The sequence below is a fragment of the Sus scrofa genome, chromosome 6 (genome assembly GCF_054392235.1).
Source record: "Sus scrofa isolate SSC_HxYL_T2T_F1_AM1 chromosome 6, Sscrofa_HxYL_maternal_Yorkshire_Landrace_v2.0, whole genome shotgun sequence".
Lineage (NCBI taxonomy): Eukaryota > Metazoa > Chordata > Mammalia > Artiodactyla > Suidae > Sus > Sus scrofa.
In genome coordinates, this window is record NC_139388.1 from 66,811,967 (window position 1) to 66,837,622 (window position 25,656).

Consider the following 25,656-nt stretch of genomic DNA (forward strand, 5'->3'; position numbering starts at 1 on the left):
ACTGCTCACCAGCGTAGCCTCTTTTCCCATCGTTCCTGTCCATTGCCTGTCTCTGGACAGAGGTGAAGAAAACCCAGGTATACGGGCCCTGCCCTGAGTTTCAGAATCCTGAGATCACATGCCCTCTATTAATGTTAGGCAAGTTCCTAAGCCACAGTTAATGAGTAGGTTAGATGAACATGTTGTCAGTTTCTGCAGCCAGGGTGAAAGTAAATAGAAAAGGCAGAACTTGGCTGTAAGACTGGGTATTTGGCCTAAGTTGGATGTATGCCATTTGTGAACTCCTTCTCCCCCACAGGCATGGTAACAACTTGGGGTGGTTTTAACATCTAGAGGTCTGTTTCCTTTTGCCCCCACAGCTCCATTTGAGGTAATAGCAAAGAACTGATAAATGACTGGATTTGTTGAGTGCTTTAAAGGACCCCTGGGGAGTTGCCATCATGGCCCAGTGGAAACAAATCTGACTAGTATTCCTGAGGATGCAGGTTTGATCCCTGGCCTCCCTCAGTGGGTTAAGCATCTGGCATTGCTGTGAGCTGTTTTTGAGTCACAAACGTGGCTCGGATCACGCGTTGTGGCCATGGCGAAGGCCTGTGGCTGCAGCTCTGATTTGACCCCTAGCCTAGGAATCTCCATGTACTGAGGGTGCGGCCCTAAAAGACAAAAGAAAAAAAAAAAAAAAAAAAAAGAAATAAAAGGACTCCTAAGGAAATGAGGCATCACTTGACGAGAAGAATGTAACAGTGATTGATCCCAGCATAGGGGACAAGGCTGAAGTCACATAAGAGGTGGTCTTAATTGGCCTAAAGTCTAAGGGGTGCTGAACTGGCTAAAAATAGCAAGGGGTAGAGGACCAGAAGTACCATGTAATGGGATGGACTTATAATTTAAGGTGAACTCCCTAGGCTTTCAGAACTGGATTTTGAGGACTTCTGTCCATATAGCCCTTAACGTTTTTTCTCACAAAGCAGGGGGTCTTCTTGTGTCTTGTCCCCTTAGGGACATCACTAAAAGATGAATTTCCATCAAAAATTGGACTCCTGCTGATTGACTAGCATCATTTACTGTAAAAGACTGGCTCCTAACATACTGTAGGAAGCAGGGAAGGTGGAGACAAGAGTCTCATAAGGGGTCAGGGACAGCTCCTTTAAACCCTTCACCCCCCCCTTCAAGATTTCACAAAAACATTTTTGGTCCTCACATGCCTTTAAAAAATTGCTAACATTCAAAAACATAGTAACCCATGATTTCCCAAATGCTTTACAAAGGCTAGGGTACATAGAGGAGATCTCAGGGTGGGGGTATGGGAAGTAAAGTTTGCCTTGTGACCCACTTTGTCTGTCTCCAATGGCCTCCTCAGGACACCCCGTTTGGTGCCGCTTGCCATATGGCAGGATAGTATAAACCCCCAATTAGACTCCTGACCCAATTGGACTCAGGAGGTCTGCCTTTTAGCCATAGGAGGTCGCTCAGAAGCTTAAACAGAACCATAGATTGGGACTCTGCACTCGCTTCGTGTTTAGGACCGTCTCAGACACACACACTCATTTACACATTCACCCTCCTTTCAGAGGCAAATGAAACTGAATAAAGTGGAAAGCAAAAGTGCAAGCTTGCTTGCCTGCCTTGTGAGTGCTGCGTACCTGGTGAGTGCTGGTGTATTGGATCAGATCCCAGGCGAGCCCCCAAAAGATAATGCCAGAAAGATGTTGCCAGAATCCAGGTTCTTGATCACGGAGCCAAAGAATGAACTTCGTCAACACACAGGCAGCAAGCCAGCAAAGTCTTTATTATAGGAAAGCAAATAGCTTCCTGGACAACTGGGAGTGGGGAGAAGAGCCCCCTTCTTTCTATTGTCTTATAAGGATTTTTATCCCTTAAAGATGGGGGTGTACCAACATGGGGTCCAGAAAGATGTGGTTTTCTGCTATTGGCCTTGCACAGTTACCGTTATCAGTCCTTGTCCAATAGGGGTCTTAGGGGTGGAAGTGTCCCATAAGTCTCATGGCTTCTTTGCCCTTTTCTTCCCATAAACTGAATCACAGGGGGTTAGTCACCGTCTGGGAGTAGGTACACTCCCTAGAGTATACAAGGCCTGTGGGGATATTACTCCTTGGAGCCCTTAAGCTACAAATGTTAGTCAATAGCCATATCAGAGAATTCATGGAAGCCCATGCTCTTACACTGACTACCTAAATTATTATTCTGCCTCATTTTGAACCAGAAGAGCTCTTCCTCAATCGTACATCATCATTTCTTGGCCGTTCTTATATTTCTATCCCACACAAGTGGATTAATTTACTTAAAGTTCTAGTCATCATTTAATGCATTTCCTATTTATTTATTTATTTTTTGTTGTTGTTGTTGTTGCTATTTCCTGGGCCGCTCTGGCGGCATATGGAGAGTCCCAGGCTAGGGGTCGAATCGGAGCTGTAGCCACCAGCCTACGCCAGAGCCACAGCAACGCCAGATCCAAGCCGCGTCTGCAACCTACACCACAGCTCACGGCAACGCCGGATCGCCAACCCACTGAGCAAGGGCAGGGACCGAACCCGCAACCTCATGGTTCCCAGTCGGATTCACTAACCACTGCGCCACGACGGGAACTCCTGCATTTCCTATTTAAAATGCATTTTTGAAATGGTAGCGCTCCTTCATAACCTCAATAAATACTACACAAAATAAAAATATATTAAAATGTGTGTTATCCATGCTCAATTTTCTTTCTTTTTTTTTTTTTTTTTTTTTTTTTTTTTGTCTTTTTGCCATTTCTTGGGCCATTCCCGCAGCATATGGAGGTTCCCAAGCTAGGGGTCTAATCGGAGCTGCAGCTGCCAGCCTCCGCCAGAGCCACAGCAACGCGGGATCCGAGCCGCATCTGCAACCTACACCACAGCTCACGGCAACGCCAGATCCTTAACCCACTGAGCAAGGGCAGGAACCGAACCCGCAATCTCATGGTTCCTAGTCGGATTCGTTAACCACTGCGCCACGATGGGAACTCCTCAACTTTCTTATATTAGAAAAAAAAATACACATTTTCTTTGCTTTTTTTGTCAGATTAATTGTAATTAAGATCCAAGGAATATCCTATGACTATCATTAGCTGTGTCTCATAAATTTCTTAGATTTCACTTTGAAAATATTTTTTAATTCATTGAACTGTTAAGTTTCATAATATAATTTGCCACATTCTAAATCTAAACTTATGATGTATGTGAATCTGTGATAATATTTAAATGATCACTTACATATCCTGTATACTAAATAGTTAAGAGACAAGTCATTGAGGTTTGATCCCTGCAGACAGGTGTGTGATGTTGACTGTTGGTGAAATAAAATAAAAATCTTTGAACCCAGGAATCCTTTCCACAAAGGTAATAGAAACAGAAAACATTTTCATTGTTAAATAAGCAAAACCAGGAGTTCCCAACATGGTGCAGTGGAAACAAATTGAACTGCAAACCATGAGGTTTCAGGGGCAATCCCTGGCCTCACTCAGTGGGTTAAGGATCCAGTGTGCCGTGAGCTGTGGTGTAGGTTGCAGATGCTGCTTGGATCTAGCATGGCTGTGGCTGTGATGTAGGCCAGCAACTGTAGCCCTGATTGGACCCCTAGCCTGGGAACCTCCATATGCTGCAGGTGCAGCCATAAAAAAGCAAAAAAGCAAAAAAAAAAAAAAAAAAAAAAAAAAAAGGCAAAACCAGAATTTGCTGTTCATCAAAGACAATCTACTGAGAAATTCTCACCATCTTACACAGTCAAGCAGATACAACCCATTATATACATACATATGTTTTTTTTTTTTTTTTTGTCTTTGTCTTTTCTTGAACCACTCTCATGGCATATGGAGGTTCCCAGGCTAGGGGTCCAATTGGAGCTATAGCCACTGGCCTACGCCAGAGCCACAGCAATGCGAGATCTGAGCCGTGTCTGTGATCCACATTACAGCTCATGGCAATGCCAGATCCTTAACCCACTGAGCAAGGCCAGGGATTGAACCTGCAACCTCATGGTTCCTAGTCGGATTTGTTAACCACTGTGCCACGACGGGAACTCCCATACATTCATATTTAAGATAACCAATAACTAGTCTTCAGAGTGACAGTACCATTTGGCATGCAAAATTCATCCTAACTACCTGATTACTGAGGTGACCATCTGTTAGCTAGTGGCTTTGTCCAGAGGAAAGACAAGCATTTCATATCTTTATGACACAGCATGATCTCCTTCTAGTAAACCTACTTGCCAATAAGAGTATCCATGAAGCGTTTTTCACAGGGAAGTTCCCAGGCCAAGGATAGCATGTCATTTAGCGACCTACACCACAGCTCATTGCAATGCTGGATCCCCAACCTATTAATCAAGGCCAGGGATTGAAACTGCATCCTCATGGATACTAGTCAGATTGATTTCCGCTGAGCCAGGACGGGAACTCCATTGTTGTTTTTTTTTTTTAATTAAAATCATATTTCTAGGGAGTTCCTGTTGTGGCACAGTGGTTAACAAATCCGACTAGGAACCATGAGATTTCGGGTTCAATCCCTGGCCTTGCTCAGTGGGTTAAGAATCTGGCGTTGCCATGAGCTGTAATGTGGATCACAGACGCGGCTCAGATCTCGAATTGCTGTGGCTCTGGCATAGGCCGGTGGCTACAGCTCCAACTGGACCCCTAGCCTGGGAACTTCCATATGCCATGGGAAGCTGTTATAGGAAAGGCAAAAAGACAAAAAAAAAAAAAAAGAAAAATCTTATATCTGGTCTTAGAACTTACTGAAGTTCAGGATATGTCTCAGCACAGAAGGAATTCATGGAGAGGCAAAGTGACAGGTAAGAAGTAAATTTATTGATGGGTTTCCTGCTGTGACACAACAAGATCAGTGGCATCTCTGGAGCACTGGGACACAGGTTTGATCCCCAGCACAGTGGGTTAAAGATCCAGCATTGCTGCAGCTCTGTCATAGGTAGAAACTGCAGCTATCATCTGATCCCTGGCCTGGGAACACTATATGCCAAGGGGCAGACACCCCCCCCCCAAAAAAAAGGTAGATTTACTGTGAGACAAAGTGTGGGTTCTCTCAAAAGGTGTGTAAGCAGCCCTGGGAAAAATACTCCTCAGATTATGAGCCATCTCAGAATATAAGAGGCCCCAGAACATGGGGTGGTTTGTTTTTAATGGTTGGGTAAATCCCATAAGCTGATGGGGAGGGGGGATTATTCCAGCTATTTGGGAGAAGGGGCAGGGATTTCCAGGAATTTGGCGGCCACCCACTTTTTGGCATTTTATAGTCAGCCTTGGAACTTGGAACTGTCTTGGTGACTGTGGGCATGTCGTTTAGCATGCTAATGTATTAGAATCAGTGCATAATGAGAATCCAGATCAACTGGGATTTGAATCTTCTGTCTTCTTGGACTGAGTTGGTTCTGATCAATTTTTGTCATAGCCTCAAGGACTATGTCATTCTTTTAAAGGTTGTGCCCTACCCCTTTCCCTCTTCTTTCGTTATGAGAATCTATTGTTACTAATTTTCTGCCACTCTGAATTGCCTGGGCACCTCCTCAGTAAATGCCTGAGTTTCTGGTACATGTTCCCAAGGAAATGGGCAGCTACACTGTGCTATTTTCACCCACATTTATTTATTTATTTTAATTGTTATTTCCCCAATACAATTTTTTTCTACTGTACAGCATGGTGACCCAGTTACACATACATGTATATATTCTTGTTTTCTCACATTATCATGCTTAATCATAAGTGACTAAACATCATTCCCAGGGACACTGTGCTATTTTTGAAGTTTATCTTCCCATTTCAACATCTTTTAATTTTCCCTCCAATCCTTTTTGTAGTGGCCTCTTTCTCCCTGAGGATTATAGCTTTGCAGCACTAAGGCAGATGTCACCATCTTTCTGGAAGAAAGGAAAGAGCCTTATAATCTTTTGTGCCTATATTCATGCAAAAAGGGTACATTTTGTCTCATCATCTGGGTTCTCCAAACTGTAATTAACATGAATTTACCACCACTTTTATCTGCTTAAAATGGGAAATTTATAATGTAGTATAAATCAACTATAATAGAAAAAAATAAACATAAACCTAAAGCCTAAAAATAAATTTTAAATAAATAAATAAATAAATAGATAAACGATGCTGCTTTGGGAAAAACAATAGGAATATCAACAAAGTAATTTTTTTCTGTCTTTTTGTCTTTTCTAAGCCCTCCTGCGGCATATGGAGGTTCCCAGGCTAGGGGTCCAATTGGAGCTACAGCTGCCAGCCTACGCCACAGCCACAGCCACACCAACTCAGGATCCGAGGTGCTTCTGCGATCTACACTACAGCTCACTGCAACACCAAATCCTTAACCCACTGAGCAAGGCCAGGAATCAAACCCGCAACCTCATGGTTCCTAGTCAGATTCGTTAACCACTGTGCCACCATGGGACCTCCAAGAAAGTAATTTTAATGTAAGTGCCCCAAGGGAAATGAATATTCAGACATCCAGGTTTATATAGGGTCTGTGAATACATTCAGTCAGTTGTAGGACATTGGCAGTCTTGTTCCCGGAAACAATTTTATGTGCTCTTCATTTCCTCTAGCACTTATATTCATATCTGGTCTCTCTCTGAGGATTAGCTTTAGAGAAGAAGTGTTTTTCAACTTGACAGGTTTTCCGAGCCGACACTCAGTAGTATATTTTCCTTAAGTGAATGTACAAAGAATAATGTTTGCCATTAAAAAAAAATACCTGTTTGAATTGTTATTATGGTTAAACACATACGCCTTAGAATAGATATCATGAACGTTAATAAATGGAGATAAAGGAATGGTCCTTTTGTAATCTATGCTGAAGATCCCTCAGTCTCCTTTTTATCTGAGATAGAATAGAGAATTCCCACAATATCCTAAAATGTCTTCATGGTTCCTACAAGGACATTTTCTACAAAGACTTCTTTGGGCTAATTCATCACAGTTTACCTGGAAACATACATTTTCACAGGCTTTTCCTTAATGCAGCATTATAAATTGAGTTCCCATATATAAGTTCCCATCATGGCTCAGTGGTTAACAAACCCCACTAGTGTCCATGAGGACTCGGGTTTGATCCCTGGCCTTGCTTATTGGTTTAATAAGGATCTGGCATTGCTGTGGCTGTGGTGTAGGCCAGTAACTACAGCTCTGACTTGACCCCTAGCCTGGGAACCTCCATATGCCGTGGGTGCTGCCCTAAAAAGACAAGAGACAAAAAAAAAATATATATATATATATATATATATAAAATAAATAAATTGACCACTTAAAGCAGATTAAAGTGGCATTGAATTCATGTTCATTATAGTTTGGAGAACCAAGGCAATGAGACAGCGTGTACTCATTTCATATGCATTCAGGCACAAAATGATGGCTTTGAATCCAGGATGCCTTTCTTGATTTCCTTCTGAGCCTACTATTTATTATTTATTTTTGCTTTCTAGGTCTGCTCCTGCGGCATATGGTGGGTCCTATGGTAGGGGTCCAATAGGAGCTACAGCTGCTGGCCTACGCCACAGCCACAGCAACACTGGTTCTGAGCTGCATCTGAGACCTACACCACAGGTAATGGCAATGTCGAATCCTTAACCCACTGAGCGAGGCCAGGGATCAAATCCACACCCTCATGGATACTAGTCGGGTTTTTTACCACTGAGCCACAACGGGAACTCCCCATAATAAAATAATAATAATAATTGTTATTATTTTTATTATTATTTCCTTTTTAGGGCCACACTCACAACATATGGAGGTTCCCAGGCTAGGGGTCCAATAGGAGCTACAGCTGCTGGCCTACACCACAGCCACAGCAACGCCAGATCCGAGCCACATCTGAGACCCATACCACCGGTCACTGCAATGGCAGATCCTGAACCCACCGAATGAGGCCAGGGATCGAAACCGCAACCTCATGGTTCCTTGTTGGATTCATTTCAGCTGCACCACAACGGGAAGTCCCAGAATCCTTACATTTTAGAAAGACATTTTGGAGAGTTTATACATTAAAATATAGGACGTCTGAGACTATGGATAAAATGGTATACTGAAATGCATGGGGTAGATTAAATAAGACCAAACATAAAATGAAAAATAATGATGGAGTACTGCAAAACACTGCAGCCATTGTCTCATACAAAAATGCCATTTGTTTTGCTGTTCTTGTTTTGAGATTGAGGTCAGATTCAGAAAGGAATTGAATATATGTCAGGATAGAAGTATGATATACTAAAGTTGATAAACGTTTTGCTCAATGTATTGAACAATGTATTGTCAGAGACCCATCTTTGTACTCCTTCAAGGTGGCCCAACAGCCTTCTTCGATTTTCATTATCACTACATTTTCTGAGGTTTTTATTTGTCTTTACCAAACATACTCAGACAGTATTGTTTATTAGCTGCAATTTCCAATGGCTTCGTTATGTGTCTAAATGATTCTTCAATGGTATGTACATTTGGGTTGACGGATTTGAGGGCATCTCAGAAGGTACTCGTTTGTTTGTTTGTTTATTTATTTATTTATTTTTGTCTTTTTGACTTTTCTAGGTCCGCTCCCGCAGCATATGTAGGTTCCCAGGCTAGGGGTCAAATCGGAGCTGTAGCCACCAGCCTACGCCAAAGCCACAGCAACGCGGGATCTGAGCCGCGAATGCGACCTACACCACAGCTCACGGCAACGCCGGATCCCCAACCCACTGGGCAAGGCCAGGGACCAAACCCGCAACCTCATGGTTCCTAGTCGGATTCGTTAATCACTGTGCCACGACGGGAACTCCAGAAGGTCCTCTTTTAGATCTTGAGAACACGCTGAGAGCTTCAAAGAGTCTGAAATGCTATGTCCAAACACTTGGGTCATTAGTTACAGATAACAGTCCTCAAACATCTGAGCGCACCCTCTTTAGGAAGAAGCCACGCCCCTCCTCAGTCTTTGGAATAGCGTTCCCAGCAACCCTCCAGGTACAGCGTCCCCTTTTCTCCAGGTTATCTGAGATGGAACATCGTGGACTACGCGTGCAGATCTGGGGAAAATACATTACCCAGAAGGCTGTGCGATGGGTGGCTGAGTCGATCAGCCAATTAGGTTAACTGAAGTTGCGTTTCCGTGTGAGCCAACAGCGTCAGGGCGGGACTTCCGGCATCCACGTTGTGGGCGTCATTTTGAATATGCTCGAGCTTTTTCACAATTCAAAGGCTTCGGGTACCGGTGCCGGTAAGAGGTGACGAGGCCTTTAAAGTCCGAGAGGAGGCACAGCTCGGGCGGCAAAGAGGCGGGTCTGAGGTTCTGCGACGCCGCCCGGAGCGTCCCACACCCGCGTGGGATACCGACTGCGGTGCCCGCGCCCCTCCTCTCCCGCTGCTCCCGGCTCAGCTCCGCCCACAGAGCCCGATGGCGGCGACGGTGCTGTGGGACCCGCCTCAGGTAAATACTCGTCCTCAGGCCTTCCCCGCCCTCACCCCAACAGACACTGAAGCCCCGAGTGCGGGGCGCCTGCTCCCGTGCCTGCAGCACAGACCCCAGTGTCCAGAAAAACGAAGCGGTCGTGGATGGGGCCCTATTTCTGATGGACAGTGTGATGTCGCGTGGGAAAGGTTATAGGTTGGGGGACCCGCAGGTGCAAAGACTTGGAGGTCGGGTTGAGCCGGGACAGGGGTATAGCGATTCTCCTTTCTGCTAGGAGCAAGATGCAGCGGGGCCAGAGTCAGGCCTGCAGTGTTGCTGCATGAAAAGTTGGTCACCTATCACACAGGGATTTGAGGCTTGGATTGCAGTTGGGATGTGGTCTTACCCAGCCCCTCAACAGGCTCCCTCTGGCTTGCAGGGAAGAGAACAAACTATGGGGTAAGGGAAGAGTCAGGAAACATAGGAAAATGTAATTGCAAGTAGCTTGGGTGAATGTTGATCAAATAGAACGTGCAAGAAGTGGTTGAATTCTCCTACTATACAGCACAGGGAACTATGTCCAATCTCTTGGGGTAGAACATGATGGAAGATGATGTGAGAAAAAGAATATATATATATGTATGAATGTATGACTGGGTCACTTTGCTGCACAGCAGAAATTGACACAATACTCTAAGTTATAATAAAAAAATTTTTTTAAAGAAGTGGTTAGATTCTGGATCCATTTTTGGAGATGAGCCAAGCCAAGGTGTGGGTGTTGCTGGTAATAAGAGAAAGGAAGTAGTGAGGGACAACCCTCAGGTTTTTGGTCCTAGTGAATGAAGGAATGGAAGACCCATCAACTGGATGGAGATGTTAGTAGCAGGTTAATTTTCCTTAGACATATCGTGTTTGTTTGGGGTCTGTTAAGAGTCTGAGATGTTTCCGAGAAGAGTGTAGACAACAAATGGGCAGCAGGACAGGCAGCTCTGGAAAACTGAGGAAGGCCTTCAGGATGGAGACTTTCAAAGGTGATGGCTACTGGGTGGGTCAGGGTGAACCTGTGGATCCACATTTAGGAGGGGAATGAGGGTCTAGTGGCAGTGCTATTGGTAGGTCAGAAAGACTGGGGTGTGCTCTAAGGAGTGGTTCTCTTGCTGTGTGCCTGGTTGGGTTTACTGGGCATTGGGGGAGAAGTGACAGTGGGAATGGTGTGGGAGAGGTTGACCTGGCAGGCAGCCAAGGCTTCCATGGGATGAATGGACAAGAGGTAGCTGAGGAGACCTAGGAGGAATTGAGACAAGGTGGTAGTGGGGCTGGGCTGCTGCTTATTTAGTAATATATGGCTTCTCCAGAATTTTGTGGTGAGCTTCGACAGGTTCTGGGATGTTTAGTTTTGCCTGTGGATAAAGTTTGGGGAAATGTCATTTGTGAGTCACTATTCCTGACAGAGATTTGTATTTATTTTTAAAGGGCTGCACCCATGGTATATGTAAGTTCCTGGGCTAGGAGTCCAATTGGAGCTGCCACCTGCTGGCCTACACTGTGGCTCACAGCAATGCCAGGTCCTTAACCCGCTGAACGAGGCCAGGGATCAAACCTCATGGATACTAGTCAGGTTAATTTCCACTGAGCCACACAGGAACTCCTGGGGAGATCTGTAGGGCTGGATTTTTTTTAATTTTTAAAAAAATTTTTTAAGTGCAGCATGTACAGCATATGGAAGTTCACAGGCCAGGAGTTGGATCAGAGCTGCAGCTGCCAACTTACACCATGGGCACAGCAACATGGGATCCGAGCTGCGTCTGCGACCTATACCACAGCTCATGGCAACACCCGATCCCTGACTCACTGAGTGAGGTCAGGGATTGAACCGGCACCCTCATGGATACTAGTTGGATTCGTTTCTGCTGTGCCACAACAGGAACTCCAGGGCTGGGTCTTTTACAAAGGTTGAGTAGAGAGGAGTGGAGAGAGGAGTGTTGTGGCTGTTGAAAAGACAAAACTGAAGAGTTGTCGCAATCAGAAAGTCATGCCTGGTTCTGGGTGGCTAATATTGAAGCCAGAATTAGAGGCAGGTGGGAGGTCTTCTAAGTAGCATTTGAGGCTTGCTCTTGTGTTTAGTTCATCAGAGGACTGTTGTTGTACCAAATCTCATTTTAGTTTCTCAGGTGTTCTCTGAATCCCTAGTTCTCTGAACTCCCTATGGTTATGTTCAGGGAGTTTCCTGTGGTGTGTTGCAGGGAGGTGGCAGCGCTGTGGAGATGCAGTTGTAGGGTCTGAAACTTTGAAGGAAACGTGGTCTACAGAATGATGTGCACGTCGAGAGAAAGTATGATCTGATGGCCTCGGGGCCCTGGTGAAGATTCATAGATGAAGCATTAACTTACCTATGGTTGTGTCTGCATTCCAAACATTTGGGCAACCCCAGGGGAATTGTTTGGCTGGAGGGGCGGGACATTGCAGGCCAAGCCCAGAGCTTAGATGGCATCTGTGTTTCCCGCTCTCAGTTATTACTGAGGGCTGAACACAGTGATTAATGTGATGGTGAAGAGAGAGCAGGCATCAAATAACTTTTTTTTTTTTTTTTTTTGACTGCACCTGCAGCATGTGGAACCAGGAGCTGGTATCTCCTCCAAGGTGGGGGGCTCTGGTGAAGGGTGGGAATGGCATAGATGTGTGGCAAGATGCATTGTGGGTTCTCAGAGAATGTTCAAGGTTTCTTCTGTCCCCTACATGATAGGGTGGTGTGAACTTTGAGGACATTGCTGTGTACTTTTCCTGGGAGGAATGGAGGCTCCTTGATGAGGCTCAGAGACGCCTATACCTCGATGTGATGCTGGACAACTATGCACTTATATCCTCCCTGGGTAAGATGTTCACCTCCCCAGTGACTTGGTCCAGGCTTTGTATCCTGCCTCACCCCAGAAGATGTTCTGTCTGTTTTGCACGTGGTGTAGACCCTGCTTGCTTCCCTGGTTTTCTGGGTAGTTGTAGTTAGAAGGCTGGGGTGTTTGCACTGCCTTCTTTTCTCCTCTACAGCCCTAGTACCTGCTACACTGAACCCTCAAAGGGAAAGATTCGAGGTCACTCATCGTGCAGTAAGGCTAATGATTGCAGCTTGCTTGCCCCTTCCCTGGGTGGGTCAGTGTGTTCAGATCCATGCAATTTCTGTGGCCCTTCCTTTAGCTGACATTTCCTGTGCCTGTTGTAAACGTTGTAGTCATTGTCATGGAGGTGACTTACATGGACCATGGGCTGCTGTTCACTTCTATTCTCTATAGTTCTTTTTGTGGTGTTTAGACCTCTTTTCTCCCTGTTTAATCCTGCCCCAACTTTATTGAGGTTGGAAAAATAATGTATAATATGTTTTTTATATATATATATATATATATATATATATATAAAAATTATGAAATAATTACCACCATGAAATTAATTAACATCTGTCACTTCAAATAACTCTTTTTTTTTTCGGCTGCAGCTGCAGCATGTGAAAGTTCCCAGGCCAGGGATTGAACCTGTTGCATAGCAGGGACCCCAGCCACTACAGTGACAACACTGAATCCTTAACCCACTGTCCCACAAGGGAACTAACTCCATAACTGAAAGTGATTTTTTTTTTTTTTTTTTTTTTTTGTCTTTTTGCTATTTCTTGGGCCGCTCCCGCGGCATATGGAGGTTCCCAGGCTAGGGGTCCAATCGGAGCTGTAGTCTCCGGCCTATGCCAGAGCCACAGCAACTCAAGATCCGAGCCGCGTCTGCAACCTACACCACAGCTCACGGCAATGCCGGATCGTTAACCCACTGAGCAAGGGCAGGGACCGAACCCACAACCTCATGGTTCCTAGTTGGATTCGTTAACCACTGTGCCACGACGGGAACTCCTGAAAGTGATTTTGATCATTATCTCCCCATTTCTCCAATCCTCTATATGGCATTCACCCTTATGTTTCTCTAAAGTTTGACTCTTTTTTTTTTTTTTTTTTCATCTTTTTGCCATTTCTTGGGCCGCTCCCGCGGCATATGGAGGTTCCCAGGCTAGGGGTCAAATCAGAGCTGTAGCCACCAGCCTACACCAGAGCCACGGCAACGCGTGATCCGAGCTGCGGCTGCAACCTACACCACAGCTCATGGCAACGCCAGATCCTTAACTCACTGAGCAAGGCCAGGGATCAAACCCGCAACCTCATGGTTCCTAGTCAGATTCGTTAACCACGAGCCACAACAGGAACTCCAAGTTTGACTTTTTTTTAAGCCTCATCATATAAGTAATATTATATAGTATTTGTCTTAATGTGACTTACTTCATTTAGCATGTCCTCTAGAGTCTTCCTTGTTGTAAGTGGAGGTTTTTCCTTTTTCATGGCTGAATATTCCTGCATGCATATGCATGGGAGAGTTGGTTCCTGCTTCTGTGTGCGTGCACACGTGTGTGTGTGTGTGTGTATACACACCATATTGTTTTCACAAGTTCATCCACTGATAAACACCTTAGAATGTCTCCATATCTTGGGTATTCTGAATAATGCTACAATAAATATGCCTATGCAGGCAGGTATTTCATGGAGATACTAATTTTGTTCTTTGGGATATATGCCCAGAACTGGGTATGGTAGATCATATGGTAGTTCTATTTTCAGTATTTTGAGGAATATTCATATTTTCCATGACTGTACTAATTTACATGCCTTGCAAGGGTTCCCTTTTGTCCACATTCTTGCCAACATGTTACCTCTTTATCTTTTTTTGTTGTTGTTGTTGGCCATGCCCATGGCATGTGGAAGTTCCTAGGCCAGGGATCACACCAGAGAACAACAGTGACAATGCCAGAAATTTTAACCAAAAGGCCACAAGGGAATGCCAACCTCTTACCTTTTTTTTTTTTTTTTTTTTTTTTTTTTTTGTCTTTTTGCTATTTCTTGGGCCGCTCCCGCGGCATATGGAGGTTCCCAGGCTAGGGGTCTAATCGGACCTGTAGCCACTGGCCTACATCAGAGCCACAGCAACACTGGGATCCAAGCCGTGTCTGCAACCTACACCACAGCTCACAGCAATGCCGGATCGTTAACCCACTGAGCAAGGGCAGGGACCGAACCTGCAACCTCATGGTTCCTAGTTGGATTCGTTAACCACTGCGCCACGACGGGAACTCCCTCTTACCTTTTTGATGATAGCCATTCTAGTAGGTGTGAGGTGACACGTTGTGGTTTTAATTTTTTTTTTTTTTTCTTTTTGGCTGTGCCCTGGGCATACAGAAGTTCCTGGGCCAAGAACTTGGTTCAGGAAGTTCCTAAGTCACAGCAGCAACCTGAGCTGCAGCAGTGACAATGCTGGGTCTTTAACCCACTGACTCACCAGGGAACTCTTTGTGGTTTTGATTTGCATTTGCCTTGATGGTTAGTGATTGTGAGCACCTGTTGATCATTTGTATCTCCTTTTCACTCTGTTGTTTCTTTTGCTGTGCAGAAGCTTTTTAGTTTGATGTAGTCCCACTGGTTTATTTTCGCTTTTGGTTTCCTATTAAAGAAATCATCGCCAGGAATAAAGTCAGGGAACATTTTCTCTATGTTTTCTTTAGGAGTTTAGGGTTTCAAGTCTTATGTTTAAATCTTAATTACATTTTGAGTGCTATTAAAGGGGGGATCCAGTTTCATTTTTTTGCATGTGGATACTCAGTTTTCCCAACATTATTTATTGATTCTCCTTTCCCTTTTGTGTGTTCTTAGTGCACTTGTCAAAGATTAGTTGATTTATAACCTATATGCATGGGTTTGCTCTGGGCTGTCTCTTTTGTTCCATAGGTCTATTCATTTTTATGCCAGTACCATATTGTTTTGATTATTTTAGCTTTGTAATATAATTATAAACTAGGACTGTGATGCTTTTTTTTTTTTGCTATTTCTTTGGCCGCTCCCACGGCATATGGAGGTTCCCAGGCTAGGGGTCCAATCGGAGCTGTAGTCTCCGGCCTACGCCAGAGCCACAGCAACTCGAGATCCGAGCCGCGTCTGCAACCTACACCACAGCTCACGGCAACGCCGGATCATTAACCCACTGAGCAAGGGCAGGGACCGAACCTGCAACCTCATGGTTCCTAGTCGGATTCGTTAACCACTGCGCCACGACGGGAACTCCCTGTGATGCTTTTTTTTTTTAAGGGCCACACCTGGTGCATGTGGAAGTTCCCAGGCTAGGGGTTGAATCAGAGGTACAATTGCCTGCCTACACCACAGCCACAGCACCACTGGATCCAGGGTGGCATTTGCAACTTACACCACAGCTCACAGCAATACCTGATCCTTAATCCATTGAGCAGGGCCAGGAATCAAACCTGCATCCTTGAGGATACTAGTCAGGTTTCTTTTTGCTTAGCCCCAATGGGAACTCCCAGGACTGTGATGCTTTTAAAATTGATCATGTCTGTCAAGATTGGTTTGATTATTTAGGCTCTTTGTGGTTCTATACAAATTTTAGGTTGTTTGTTTTTCTCTTTTTCTTCTATGGCTACACCTGCAGATATGGGACCAAATTGGAGCTGCAGCTTTGGCCTAAGCCACAGCCATTGCAACAGTGGATTCTACCATAGATACCATATATGCCTGGTCTGGCAACCTGCATCTCCCTCAGCATGCCCTCAGCCAGCCTGTTTTGTTCTTTATGATTTCTAAGTTTTTTGTTTTTGCTTTTGTCTTTTTGCTTTTTCTAGGGCCGCTCCCACACCATGTGGAGGTTCCCAGGGTAGGGGTCCAATTGGAGCTGTAGCCGCCGGCCTATACCAGAGCCATAGCAACGTGGGATCTGAACCGCGTCTGCAACCTACACCACAGCTCACAGCAACACTGGATCCTTAACCCTCTGAGCAAGGCCAGGGATTGAACGCACAACCTCATGGTTCCTAGTCGGATTCATTAACCACTGCACCACGATAGGAACTCCTCTAAGTTTTTGTTGAACAACTTGTTATTCTGATTATAATTGTCTATATGTGTTTTTTTGTAACTGAACTCTCCTAAAGCAATTGTTTGGATTTCTTTGTCCATAGATCTCCATTGCTTTGGGGTTTGTTTCTGATAAATTATTCTACTCCTTTAGTTTCATTTTCTGTTTTTTTTTTTTTCCCCACTGTACAGCAAGGGGGTCAGGTTTCTGGTTTTTTTTTTTGTTTTGTTTGTTTGTTTGTTTTTTGCTTGTTTCTTGTGGGCTTGCATTTGATGGTGCAGTCATTTCTTCCAGATTTTGCAGTTTTGGTGGGCAAAGATTTCCACCTGTGTTGATACACCAGGTTGGTGGGCTGGCTGTGGCCATTCTGGCTCCAGGGAGTGCCCCCCTGTGAGGATTCCGTACAGCTCCTTCACCTGACGTCAACACTGGTGAAGGTTGCAGGCGTCTTCAACAGATGAGGCTGAGGTGGTCCCTTGGCAGAGGAGGAGGCTGCTGGAGAACTCCTGATTTCTTTTATCCCAGCGAGGATCTTGTGGCAAGGGGATCCTTCTTTGTGCTGAGCTGGCTCTTGGGCACCCTGCTGGTGTAGTGGCACTAGTGTCTGATGCGAAGGCACCTGTGGTTTAGCTGGAGTGTGGTGTAGGGGTACTTGTGGAGTGACAGCAGTTGCAGTTCTGGACGTTGGCTTTGGTGTGTGAGCTATGGTTGCATACCCGGTAGCCATGAAGTCTGTCAGAGTGAATGGGTGATGACACAAGTCCTGGGGAGTTGACTAGCCTCCAGCAAGGCTGTCTGGTGCCTGAGAGCACTGTGTACACAACACAGTGGTGGAGTCAGGGTCTGGAGTGTAGGCATACTTGGAGCATGCACAGCTCTGGGGTGCAGGTTTGGGGTATGTGGCAGCCCCTGCTGCCCTGGATCAGTGCCACAGCAGCTCCTTCTGAGAGGGCAGCAGTAGCCTTGGGCATTGACATGCACCGCGGTGATGGATGTTTATGAACTCAGTAGCAAGAGCTGCCAGTGTCCCGTGGAGCAGGCGGCTGAGGCTGTGGTAGTTCTCACCCTGTATGGATAGAGACAGCCCACTGTTCTAACTTCCGAGCCATCTTCACATGTCTCTGCCATGACAGTCTTTTCAGAAATCTGTCTCTTTCTTACTTTCCACCATGTTGTAGTTAGTTCTTTTTGAGCCCACCACTGCTAATTTCACTCATAGAACCTAAATCAGCTGTTTGTTTTTGTTGGGTGTTCCTGGTGGTATCTCCTGTTCTACCATCTTGGTGATATCACTTCCCTTGTGGTCTCACTGATCTTTTTGTAATACTCTCCAAATTGGTCCTCATTTGTGCTCGGAGATGGTCACATATCCTTAAGCTGACCTTGAAGACCAGCTAATCTGTCTTTAATGGGCTTGGATGCACCTTTTTTTTTTTTCTTTTTTTTCCGTCTTTTTAGGGCCGCACCCATGGCGTATGGAGGTTCCAAGGCTAGGGGTCAAATCAGAGCTACAGCTGCCAGCCTACACCACACCCACAGCAACTCGGGATCTGAGCCATGTCTTCAACCTACACCACAGCTCACGGCAACCCTGGATCCTTAACCCACTACCAAGGCCAGGGATCAAACCTGTGTCCTTATGGATATCATTGAGATTTGTTTCCACTGAGCCACGATGGGAACTCCTTGGCGCATTCTTCCACGCAGCCCCAAATCAGCAGCAGAAAAAGTGCTGCAGGAAGCTGTTGGGAGAGAAATGAGTTGTAGACTCTGATTCTATTTATTGTGTCATAGCCTGTCTCGTATCCTTCCCCTGGTGAGGTCGCCACTGTTCTGTGACTTCGAGGCTCAGGAATGCACCATTGTCCTTCAATTGAATTCCCACTCCCCTTTGAAAAGCCTTCCGTAGACCCAAACCTAGATGAGACAGATGCACATTTGTGATGGGCTTGCCCTTCCCTATAGTCAGCATGTACTTGACCAGCATTTCTTTCTGTCCAGGTTGCTGCTGTGGAGCAGAGGGTTCAGAGGCACCTTTTGAACAGATTGATTCTCTAGGAGTGTCACAGGCCAGGATATCTGAGGCAGCTTTATCTTCCCAGGAGACCCACCCCTGTGGGATGTGTGGTCCAGTCTTGAGAGACATTTTCCACTTGGCTGAGTCCCAGGAGGCAGAACACCACCAAAAACTGTTGAGGTGTGGAGCATGTGCAAAACGATTTTATTTTGGTGCAAGCATTCAACAGCACCAGGAGGAGCAAATACGAGAAAAACCTTTCAGAAGCAGTGTGGATGAAGCCTTGTTTGTGAAGAGCTGCAGACTCCTTGTGTCACAGAAGCCATTTACCTGTGGGGAGTTTGAAAAAGACTTCCCGATCATCATGGGATGTCTGCAGCAACAGGCCACTCATGCTGTAGAGAAGCCAAACATAATCGCCCAGTGTGGGTCAAGTTTACAAAGCAGGAAAAGTCATCACACCTGGGGAGAGTGCAAGAAAGCCCTCAGCCCTGAACACACACTTCTTCAGGACCAGGGTGTCTACACTGGAAGACCTTGCTTTGTGTGCAGTGAATGTGGGAAAACATTTAGGTACAAATCCTCATTTGTTGTGCACCAGAGAGTCCACGTTGGAGAAGGGCTTCACATGTGTGGTGAATGTGGAAAATCCTTTAGACAAAACTCAAGCCTCAGTCAACATCGAAGTGTTCATACTGGGGCAATGCAGTATAATTGCAGCAAATGTGGGAAATCCTTAAGTCATAAATCTGTCATCATTTCTCCCCACACATGGTGCAATGGAGAGAATAGTTATGTGTGCAGTGAATGTTCGAAGTCTTTTACCTCTAGCTCAGCCCTCACTTATCATCAGAGATCTCACACAGGAGAAAGGCCTTATGAGTGCAATGAATGTGGGAAATCTTTCATCTCCCGGCCTGCTCTCAGATATCATCAGAGATCTCACACAGGAGAGAGACCTTATGAGTGCAGTGACTGTGGGAAGAGTTTTACCACTAGCTCTAACCTCCATTATCATCAGAGAGTTCACACTGGAGAAAGGCCATATAAGTGCAGTGAATGTGGGAAATCTTTTAACAACAGATGGGTTCTTATTCAACACCAGAGAGTACACACAGGAGAAAGGCCTTATGAGTGTACTGAGTGTGGGAAATTGTTTAAGTATGGATCCCAACTGAATCAACACCAGAAAGCTCACACCGGCGAAAAGCCTTTTAAGTGCTCTGAGTGTGGGAAATCTTTTAACAATAGGTGGACACTTATTCAGCACTGGAGGGTTCACACAGGAGAAAGGCCTTTTGAGTGCAGTGAATGTGGAAAATTCTTTAATCGAAGAAATAACCTCATCTTACACCAGAGAATTCACACAGGAATAAGGCCTTATGCATGCAACGAATGTGGGAAGTCTTTTACATTTAGTTCCAGCCTCCGTTATCATCAGAGAGCTCACACTGGAGAAAGGCCTTATGAGTGTAAGGAATGTGGTAAATCTTTTATCTCTAGATCTGATCTCCATTATCACCATAGAGTTCATTCTGGAGAAAGGCCTTTTGAGTGTAGTGAGTGTGGGAAATCCTTTATCCAAAGAAATAACCTCATAATACACCAGAGAGTTCACACAGGAGAAAGGCCTTATGTATGTGATGAGTGTGGTAAATCTTTTACCTGTAGCTCTACCCTCCATTATCATCAGAGAGTTCACACTGGAGTAAGGCCTTATGTGTGCAGTGAATGTGGGAAATCATTTATTACCATGTCTAAACTGCGTTGTCATCAGAAAGGTCACACTGGAGAAAGACCTTAGGAGTGCACTGAATGTGGGAAATCTTTTATAGGAAAACATCAGAGAGTTCACTCTGTACAAAGGCATAGACATGAAGGGAATACACAGTTTCCGTGGTCAGTATCAGAGTGCTGGAGGAAACTTTCTGAGGAGCCATCTCTCCACATTGACTCCTCCTATATATCTGAGCATGCAAGTGGGGAGAGTCCCCTTAAGTTTGTTATGTGGGAAGCACGTGTGGCTCTCTTGCACTTTCTAACCTGTCCAGGGCTATTCCCAGATGTGTGTCACTGCCATCTCTGTGATCAAGGCCATTTCACTTCTACCACCTGGCAGATCCCCACGGTGTGCATCAGTCATCAACCCAGTTCACTCAGGGAAGCTGAGCTCTGTCCTCCCATGCATTGTAGCAAATTAGGAGTCACTTGAGCCCTCGGGGAGTCTTTCCCTCGACTCTCTTGGGCATGGACCTGACCCAATGTTGGTCCATAGAACATTGGAGTTTGCTAGCAGCTTTCCAACAAGGACTGAAATTTTCCAGGTGTCATGTTGATATCATGTGATATTTGTGATGAATTTTTCCAGCTTGCAAGTTACGAACTCCAGAACTCTGGGCCACATGTTACTTTGGCTTGAACAATAACAGGCCTTACCCTTTAGGTCCTCGTTAACTTTGGGAGTTCTGTTCCCATGTAGTTTATGAACAGATTTGTGCTCTGCAGGCATGAAGGGGAGAAGAACTTTTTATGGGCCTCACACCTCTGCCTAAGGAGGGACAACAGGACGACAGAAAATAACATAGTTTTGAACTTATTTGTATTGCTGCCCAGAGCTTCCTAGGGAAAACCGCAAAGCTTTTTCTTCCTCATATGAGACCTGTATCCTTTTTCTTTTTTGACCACGCCCATGGCATGTAGAAGCTCCCAGGCCAAGGATTGAACTCGAGCCATAGCAGCAACCTGAGCCAGTGCAGTGACAATGCAGGATCCTTAACCCTTTGTGCCACAGGGATATCCTGTATCCTGTAGTATTTCGGACGACTCTGAGGAGGGGCAGGTGTGAGCATCTTGAGTGCTTCTGAGAGCAGCATGAGTTGTTTCTCTTACCCAGAGGAGAGCTCACAGGCACACCAGTGTAGTGAGGTTTATCTTCCCCAGGTCTACAGAGACCTGTATCTCCTCATGACCAGAATTCACTGGGCTAGGGTCTCTGATTTTAAGACTCTTGGTTCCAGGGGAAACCATAGTTGGTACAGAAACTCTGCTTTCATAGATGGTGTAAGAGACTGCAGTCATTGAAGTGGAATGTGCCACTTCTGAAAGTGTATCCAGGAATGTGTCTGCAACTGTGCAGACAAACTTCAAGACCTGTAGGCATGTTTATCTCGTGTAGCTGAAGACCTTGTCAGAGAAATCAGGAGGTTTTCTGGCTTGCTGTAGCCTATCACCGATGTGTGCCTCGAGGCCCTTATTCCCCAGGGAGGATAAAAGGGGGAAAGGAGATTCATATTCTGAGACTGTGGCTCTCTTGACCCACACAGCATTGCTCTTGACTAGGTGAACATGTTCACTGCTCCCCACTGAGGCAAGACTGACCCTCCAGAAGGCATGAGGAGAGAGATGGTAGAGTCAATATGCCCACCCTACTTTCCGTAAAGAGTGGGACATAGAGATTGTTTTATCTTGAGCCAATGTTTAAAGCTTCATAAAAGTATAATTTACATGTACTTAATAGCTTATATTTAAAATGTACAATCTGAGGAGTTCCCTGATTGGTGGTGTCACTGCTGTGACCTGGGTCACTGCTGTGGAGTGCGTTCAGTCCCTGGGCAATTTGCATATGGGGCACAGCTAAAAAGATAAAATGTACAATCTGTTAAGTTTTGAACCTCTGAAAACAACATTGTAGTCCCAATAATGACCATATCTGTCAAGGTATACTTACCTCATGTCCTTTTATAATCTCTCCTTTCCCTTCCCACCTCTCAGGTAACCACTTTCCCTTACTATAGGTAAATCTTGCATTTTCTAGTATTTACATGTTTGTAACCTAAACTGGTTTTTTGTTTTTTTTTTTTGTCTGACTTCTTTGTAATTACTTGGGGGTATGGTTAGCTCATCTTTTTTTTTTTTTTTTTCTTTCTGAGTAAGATTCTTATCTTTGAATATGCCACTTTTGCTTTACTTACAACTTTATGTGTCTTTAGGTTATTTCTAGGTTGTGCTGATTGGAAATAAACCTGTTAAAACGTTTGTGTCAGTTTCTATGGATGTATGTTTCTTTTATCTTTTGTCAGTAACTTAGAATGAGTCACAGGGTAGATCTAAAATGATTGTACTTTTTTGCATGTTAACCATCAGTGTGTTAGAGTTTCCATTTCTGGAGCCTATTCTTGATAGGGTCAGTCTTTTATGTTAGGCCTTTTCATAAGTGTATAGTGCTATCTCAGTGTGGTTTTCATTGCATTTTTCTTATGACTCATGATTTTGCACATTTTTCATGTCTTCATTTGCCACCTGTATATTTTTTGTGTGCTGTTTCAGTTGTTATTTGCTTAATTTTTTATATGCATTATGGCTACATCCCTTTTCTTTTACAAATAAGACACTGAAAAACAGACATATGGAATTATTTGCTGTATGCAGTTTTTAATACAAGTAGGATATTTCCTCATTATTTTTCCTCATGTTTTCTGTTTCCTGTACAATGTCATGACTACAAACCCCACACACGTTTAAGATTAGTCTGCATTATCAACATACTCTCCATCATTTAAGTCGCAGCTTCAGTAATACAGTAAGTATAGCCCTGCTTTGTAGTGTTTGCCAATTTCTGAAGTGTAAATCCTCTCATCACTAATTTGGAATGTGCTCTGAGGAGCTGAAAAATTCTACTTGAGGTCCCCTGCTTTTTGGTGGAAAAACTAATTTTTTGCAAGAGGACTTTACAAGACCAGGCAGAAGACGGGTACAGGAGCTGCAAGCTGATAGGAGGCTAAAAGCCCTCAGAGACCTAATTCTGGTTGCCCAAAGGAGAGGCATGTCCCTGAACACTCTGGGGGGTGGGAGTCAGTGGAGACCTTGGCTGGCCTCACCTTTTTAGTGACAAAGTATCACTCTATCCTGAGTTGCTGCCTCTGACTGCACTCGTTCCCTTGCTGCAAGGAGTTCTCACCCTCTGAGCTCTCCCTAAGTTCTTTTCATCTCTCCCTTTCTATTATTGTTGCCCAACTGTGGTTACTTTCTGTGGATTTCGCCACCAACTTGTGCCATGTTTTCAGACACTTGGACTCTAGGACCACATGCTGGATGCGGGGCCACTACCTACCTTCCTGGTTGGGGCAGTGCTTCTCAGAAGAACTTGGCCTGGGGAGTGTGCAGGGCAGGGGTCTGGGGCATGATCTCTCTGCTCTACACCTTAAGAGAGACCCTGGTTACGAACTGCTGAGGACCCTCTTCTGGTTCATAGTTGGATCCTCATTGCTATATCTTCATGTAGTGGAGGGAGCGAGGGGTCTCTGTGGAGTGGAGCCTCTTTTATAAAGGCACTAAACCTATTCATGAGGACTCCACTTCTAGAAGTCCTCAAAGTCCCTACCTCCTACTAATATCATCTTCTAGGGTTAGGGATTTCAACATAACAAGTTTAGGGGTCATAAACAGTTTTTGGCGTCACTCCTGTCCCTAAAGTAGTTCTTTTAACATTTCTTGCAAGGCAAATGGTATGATTTAAATGTTTATTTTGAAGGCCTCTTGTAGCACAGTGGGTTAAGGATCAGGCATTGTCACTGCTGTGGCTCAGGTGGCAGCTGTCTCTTGTTCAATCCCTGGCCTGGGAATTTCCACATGCAGTGGGTTTGACCAAAAAAACAAACCAACAAAACCCAAATATATGTTGTCTACTGTGCAATAATTCATTTTTACTGTTTTCAGCCTCTACGTTTGCTGTAATTTATTGCATGGGGCAATAAAAAATGAATAGAGGGACAGACGTGAATAAATGAAATAACTGAGAAGAACATAGAGCAAGTCAGTGAATGCTCACTTTGTGAAGGTTGTTCGTGTGAGGTGGTGACATCAGTATGTTAAACTTTTATCAATTGTGGCATCTTTGTTTAACAATTCATTAGCTGTCACTAGGCAACAGTGTAGTTTCATATTGATCTTTCATCACAAAATTATTTACATGTGACTTAGTTTGAAATGACCTTAGGATTGCTAGGGGGAAATGGTAGTTGGTGACCCATCTAGCTAACTGGAAAACATTGAAGTCTTTGTGATATACCAAAACACACCCTTGACATGTTTGTAAAGATTTTGTAATGTAGGTATGGGGAGGACACAGCCTCATTACAGCCTATTGCCCAATAAATGTTTACAGAATATATGACATTTTATAAATATGAAGTTATATTCAAAGAATCATATCAGTTTGGAATTAAATAAGCTTTTCAGTGTCATCATTTTGGCATGTAAATGACTATACGGTTGTGCATTCTCATGGAGTAGAAATCAGTCTGAGAGTTTACTGAGATAAACTACAAAGCAGCAGCATAAAATGTCTATAAACAAAGTTAAAAGATCAAATTGAGCTCTTGGCCTAGCACTATCTTCTGAGAGACCTCTTCACCATGAGAGTGAAGTGGAGAGCGAAGTGAATGAACAGGCCGAAGCACAAAAGAAGATGAGGCAGAAGCCCAAGTGAACTTGTTTATCAATGGAAGCCACAAGAACAGAAACAAGGAAAGACAGAGGCTACAGACCCTGGTACCATTTGTTGGACTGTATTCCTTCTGTCTGTAACTTGTCTCGATGGATCAAAATCGCCATTCTGATTGCTTCGACCACCTTTGAGATTCACCTTGCTCATGACAAAATGGTCCCTTTTGGTTCTTTGCCGTGGACTTGTGACATTCTGAACTAGTTTTATCCTGAGTTGTGATTGAAGTAACACATGTATGTACAGTAAATCATCTCTTCTGTTTTTGCTGATGAAAAAAAAACAAGATCAAACTGAGTGGTTGCAGAAGCTAAAGAGGGTAGTGGAGTGTGGCTGCATTATTGGATATGGGTATATTTTGGGGTAGTGAAAATGTTTGGAAAAAGATAAAGCAATGGTTGCATAACCTTGTGAATACACTAATGCAATTGAATTCTACACTTTAAGATGATAAAATGGTTAATTTTATGTTACTTGAATTTTACCTCAAATTTTATTTTATGTTTTTTTAGTGCTGCACCTGTGGCATATGGAGGTTCCTAGGCTAGGGGTCGAATTGGAGCTGTACCTGCCAGTCTACCCTCAGACACAGCGTGTGGGATCTGAGCTGTGTCTTCAACCTATACCACAGCTCATGGTAACGCCAGACCCTTAACCCACTGAGCAAGGCCAGGGATTGAACTCATGTCCTCATGGATATTAGATGAGTTCATTAACCACTGAACCACGACGGAAACTCCTTTGCCTCAAATTATAAACTGATCCTATTCTCTTGTTCTGTTGAC

At 44.4% G+C, this 25,656-nt stretch overlaps 2 protein-coding genes across 2 annotated transcripts in view; both read left to right on the forward strand.

Moving 5' to 3' along the window:
- The window catches only part of LOC110261339 (zinc finger protein 444), a 996,914-nt gene that overhangs the window by 414,500 nt on the left and 556,758 nt on the right, over positions 1-25,656 (forward strand). The gene's annotated exons all lie outside the window — the stretch shown is intronic.
- LOC100516085 (uncharacterized) lies at positions 9,152-22,404 on the forward strand. Its single transcript, XM_013998882.3, has 3 exons — positions 9,152-9,449; positions 12,154-12,280; positions 18,354-22,404. The coding sequence occupies exons 1-3, from the start codon at positions 9,417-9,419 to the stop codon at positions 20,171-20,173; spliced, it is 1,980 nt and encodes a 659-aa protein (XP_013854336.1). The 5' UTR covers positions 9,152-9,416; the 3' UTR covers positions 20,174-22,404.